Source organism: Gossypium hirsutum, chromosome D02 (assembly GCF_007990345.1).
Source record: "Gossypium hirsutum isolate 1008001.06 chromosome D02, Gossypium_hirsutum_v2.1, whole genome shotgun sequence".
NCBI lineage: Eukaryota > Viridiplantae > Streptophyta > Magnoliopsida > Malvales > Malvaceae > Gossypium > Gossypium hirsutum.
In genome coordinates this window covers 70,474,679-70,480,112 of record NC_053438.1, presented here as the reverse complement: position 1 = coordinate 70,480,112, position 5,434 = coordinate 70,474,679, and the positions used below count along the sequence as shown (strand labels likewise).

Here is a 5,434-nt window from a genome sequence, read left to right as displayed (position 1 = left end):
ATAAATAAGATTAATATTTGATACATTAATGATATATAATCCCATGCAATATCATTTAATCATATAAACTCTAAAAAGTTCAATTAATTATATAATGTCACATTATTAAAAATAAAATAAATTAAAATTTAAAAATATTTGATGATATATCATCGTTGAATTCACCGATGATACCTAAAATTATATATTGTGCATAAAATATAAATTCAAATGAATACGTTAATGTAAATGGTTTTATCTACGCTATTATATTCAAATAAATATGAATTGTTTCGGATCGAGTAAGTGATAACCATAAAACTCTAAACCCAATTCTTTTATACAATACAATTTCATCCCCCATACATTACATTACTACACGGACGAATTTATGGATCGAATCTTGATCTCTAAACCAATTAATGTAAAGAGATGATTTGTTTTTTATGAACCATAGTGATGCATGCAATGGTGCTTAGAGTTTAGAGGGTCTTTTGAAATTTTTTGGTGTGGGTCTAAGCCACCCTCGCCCACCGATCATGTCCTTGGTCAAGAATGGTGCAGCTTCGTCTGGTGATAGGCGGTGCGACCATTGAACCCTCTTCGAGGTATCGGCTCCCGGACCATAGCACTTATATTCACCATAATACACAGTGCTGTCATGGAAAATAGGAATTCGTTAAAATAGTCTAATTTTAGCCCCTTTTTTTTTATTGGTTTAGTTGTATCTTTCGTCGTTCTATTAGGATGAAACTTGAAATTTAACCTCTTTACTCCAAATCAACATAATTTAATTTTTTTTATAATATTACAACTTTATTAGTAAATGGACATATAAATTATACCCTAACCTCCATATTGGTCTTTAAATTTTTTTGAGCTCAAAAGTGGTACCTAAATTATAAATTTTGTCTCATTTTACCTGAAAGAGTGTACGACTGCCAATAAGAATGTGTCGTATATTGGTATTGTTTTTTAGGTAAACCGTGACAAAAATAATAGTTTAGATACCATTTATGACTCAAAATACTTTAATGGTCAAATTGAGAATTGGGATATAGCACAGGGGTCAATTTACTAACAAAGCCTAATATTGTTAGTAGGTTCAAATTGATAACAAAATTTGTTGCTCCCATTAAATTTTCATTTATTTGGTCAAATGTTCAAGGTCACGCAAAACAATCAATCAATCATATATAACTAATAATAAATTTACATGTCAGCTGAATGCTTAAAGCTGTTTTAAAAAATACTAGTAACTTTATAAAGATATAAGGACTAAGTTTCAAATTTTAGCATATTAAAGGGACTAAATCCAAATTGGACCTTTATGATTAAATAATGTACCTATGCTTGGTTTGGTCTTGCCAGTCATCCCATCCTTGTGGGACAATCACATTGGACATGTAGGTGTGGGCAAAGATGACTCGAGAATAAGCACCCCACGGCCTTCCAAGGAAAGCAACACCAATGCCGGTTACCTTGCAACCCAAGAAAGTAAAACCAGTGTTTTCCGACGGTGAAATCCTCTTTTGGGCCGTGATGGATCCGTTTCCTTTCGAAAGGGAATGCAAATGGCACCTCTATCATGGAGATCACAGTTTATATATTAGTCTTTTAAAGATATATAATATCTAGAAGAACAAGCATGCAACCAATGAATGTTGGCTACAGCAGCAACGTGCATTGCATTTTCAAGGAAAGAATTCATGTTTAAACACTAAAGATGACATTATTAAGAGAGACAATTACGAACTCCGAAAAAAATAATTTTCATGTAGCATATATTAGACATGAAGGATAACTTGGTCATAAATAGTATGCATGGGCACTCACTTCATAAAGGGAGGCAGCATTTCCACATATGAAATCGGTGGCACCTTCAATGTAGCAATTGTTGAAATAATGCTTACCAGCATCGTCGAGGAGAGTGTCTTGATAGGAGAGAAACCTACATCCATAGAATGCAGCTTTGTCGCCGGATACCCTCACTGCAACAGCCTTGCCGCTCGTCCCAAATTTGTTCTATATATATCCACACATATTATTTCATTATATGCTGAAATTGGTTAGAGGGTTAATTTCACCAAACGTCCTTAAGCTATTGCTTAGATTCTAAATTGATTCTTAAACTTCAAAGTGTTCTAATTGAGTTCTCAAAGTTTAGTAATATTGTATCAACCAATTCCTTTTGTCGGCCTAATAAAATATTAGTATCAATAAAATTTAGGAGGAGTTTTGTTAACACGTAAAATCCAAATTTTTTATGTAGTAAATACACATGTGTTTATAATTTGATTAATGTATACTCTTTGTCAAATTTGAGATGACATTTAATGCCTAGACTAATGGCTATTTTCCATGGACAACTAATCGGATTAGAACACCATAAAACAACCAGCAATGAGTCAACAATCAAAAACAGGAAGTTCAACAACTGATTTTTAGTTAATTGGATTGTTGATTTCCAAGTTACCAGTCTATAATATTACTTAATTGGACTAACTTCTCAACAGTCTTAAAGTAAAAGGATGTAATTCACAATTAAATTTATATCTTGCAGTTTGGAAATCAATTTAAAACCCAAATGTCACCAAAATCAGATATGTATACCTGAATTGTAAGATAGCGTCCAACGAAGTTGGAAGCCAAAACAGTGAGTGTTGCAGAACGAAATATCTCCCCACCTTCACTCCATGTTATTATGGTATCAAAGGGTTTAGTGCCACTCAATGTTATAAATGGCTTATCAGCTGGCACAACAATCTTTTCCCTGCATGAAACAAAACAATTCTAAAAAAGGTTTTCTTTTTTCAAGAAAAACCCATCATAATTTAGCTTATTATAAATCACCTATAAGTCCCTGGCTTGACCAAAATGAAATGAACTTGCTTATTATTAGATGGAACAGCATCAATAGCATCTTGAATCTTCATGAAATCGCCACCGCCGGATTGATCAACCTTTAAAAGAATGGCGGTAGACATATCTATGTCAACTTTTGCAGCTCTAAGAGAACCAAAAGGGACTACTGCGATTGCTAAAATGAACATGAAATGAATTGCATGGCTATATATATTGATATTTGCAGCATCACCGCAACACCCCATGTGCGCATGTGCTGAAAGCTTTTTCTTCGTCGGTCTCGATGGGTGTGCATGCAATGGAGCTTGATTGAAACACAATCGAACTAGGGTTTACGTAGGAATAACACAAAGGGACAGTTTGGGGGGTTATTATATGATCTCTTTAGGTACAAAGGGAGTGAATTTGTCAAACATATAGGTGAACTGAAGTGTTTGAATTTCTTATGGTTGAAAGTTGAAAGTTGAAAGATATGGTGATATTATGATTCACGCTAACTTGCATGTCAAGTAATTAGAGAGAATAATAATAACTAATCTTCATGGTAGAAAATGGTTGCCATCAAATTGTTATTTATTTTTTTTGGGTTCGTGATTATCGCTACTAACAATATTGTTTCCAAAGTTCAAATTCAATTTTTTTAAAAAGTGCAATGTGTTTTACCATTACACCCAGCACTTGTTGGTGTAATAACAACTTCTTTGAAAGTTCGCGAACAATGTTTTGGCCATTTTTGGCAAAGATCAAGGTATTGTGAAAATTGTGTAGTTAAATTTATTTATTTAATTCAGTGTTTGTAATGATTGACGTTGATTGAAATGGTTAATATAGTTAATTGTAACTTAAGAAAATGATTGTTGCATTACACGTTTTACAAAAAAAAAACTAGATTATGGTACACCCATAAGGTGGATAAAAAAATATGTAATAAATATTTTATTAAAATTTTATATAAAAATAAATTTTTAGTTGAAAAGATAAAGTTAAATATTTAAAAGTCATTGCATCAGGGATTCAAATTTTATATAAAAACATAAAAAAAAACAAACAAAAGCACCCTTATAATAATACAACTTAATTTGTATACAAAAAGCATTTTGATTTTTGTTCAATTAAATTAGTATCCGATTAACTTATGAAACCAACTTGATTAGAGCTTAGGGTCCCTTTGGATGGGCATTTATCTCTTGGGGTGCGTTTAGTTTTTTTTTTCTTTTCTTATGCTACAGTATCACTACAGCATCTAATTTTACCACCACCTTTATTTTTACACTAACTGCAGGTAAACGCACTGCCCATTCAAAGGGCCCTTAGTATAGATTTATAATTACTAGTAAAGATGTTGCAAATTTATATATTTTAGGTAAAGGTGTGTCCCTTAAACCTGGAAAAAAAAGTTTATATTTTAGAATTTTATATATTTTTTCACTAGGTAGGTTTACTATAAAATATTTTCCTGAAAACTAAGAATCAAATGGTTACACCTAATAACTTGACTTATAACAAGTAAACATGGGAACATTCTCAAAAGATTTGTGTTTGGAAGTTTCTATTTGAAACTTTATCAAAGATTTATAATTCAATACTGAGCTTTTAAAATAATTTTTGGACAAAGCCCCAGTAGTTTTCAGTCCAATAACATAAACATCAGCTTATGTATTGTGAATCTTGTCCTGACTGATGCCTTGGGTTAATTTTATACAAAGATTGTGAACACAATATGTGGTTTGTGTGCCTTTGTCTCAGCATAGAAATTGAACATTTTTACTGCAATTTGTCTATTCCTGTTTATACCATTTACTATATCTAATTGTGGTAGCAAGTTGGTCGAATGGTGGTCAAGACAAACATTTGGGATTTTACTTCTCACAAACAAAAATTTTTCATGTGGTACCCACAAACACAAGAGAATCTTTCTGGTTTTTTTTTATTTTGTTTGAGATTTTTTTATAAAATATATGTTTAAATTCTTACACTCACGCGTACACTACACTACCACACAGGAGAATTTACAAATCGAATCTTAATATCAAGCATGGATGAACTCACTTCATTGAATGTGCCTACTACTACGATCAAGTTTGGATTTGGGGTATGTGAGAGGTCAAAAAAGAGGGGAAAAGGCAATATCATGTTTTGTGAACAATAGAAAACAAAGCCGTAATTGGGAGAAGGCTTTTCTAACATTGCTTCTTCTTTTTTTTATTTACAAAACTCGAGTTCACAACTTACTTAAGAGGTATTGAGCTTGTTACCACTCAACTCAATAAACGTTAATATTTTGAAGAAAATTATATTAGTGGCGTCAAATGCAATTCGCTTTGCAACTAGACATATTGCAACTTATTTAATTTGTTGATATGTTTTGACTTAATTATTTTATTACATCTTTTTAAGGATTTGAGCAACAATTTTAAATGAAACTCAATTAAACAAGTCTATTTTCAAAGGAGTTTTAGTACAATTTACTTAACTTATTTAAAGAGATACTGAATGTGAGTATCCCCTTGTTGATTGTTTTACTTTCTAATTTTAATTATATCTTTAATTGTAATTAACAATACAATTAATCGTAAACTCAAAACTAACA

At 31.6% G+C, this 5,434-nt stretch overlaps 1 protein-coding gene across 1 annotated transcript; it reads right to left on the bottom strand.

Annotated features, from left to right (window-relative positions):
* Positions 1 to 217: 217 nt before the first annotated feature.
* On the bottom strand, positions 218 to 3,175 carry LOC107908178 (putative pectinesterase 11). The gene is made up of 5 exons (XM_016835428.2): positions 2,833 to 3,175; positions 2,593 to 2,752; positions 1,816 to 2,004; positions 1,327 to 1,562; positions 218 to 635 (listed from the first exon to the last, which is right to left on the bottom strand). Exons 1-5 carry the CDS (start codon positions 3,087 to 3,089, stop codon positions 455 to 457), a joined length of 1,023 nt encoding a protein of 340 aa, XP_016690917.1. The 5' UTR covers positions 3,090 to 3,175; the 3' UTR covers positions 218 to 454.
* Between the last annotated feature and the right edge of the window lie 2,259 nt (positions 3,176 to 5,434).

Bases quoted from the DNA above. Each gene is read 5' to 3' on its own strand.
- LOC107908178 (XM_016835428.2), bottom strand. From the start codon at position 3,089: ATGGGGTGTTGCGGTGATGCTGCAAATATCAATATATATAGCCATGCA. The intron at 2,753-2,832 runs GTGATTTATAAT...TGTTTCATGCAG, and splicing joins GTCAAGCCAGGGACTTATAG to GGAAAAGATTGTTGTGCCAG. The intron at 636-1,326 runs GTACATTATTTA...TTTCCATGACAG, and splicing joins CAAGACCAAACCAAGCATAG to CACTGTGTATTATGGTGAAT.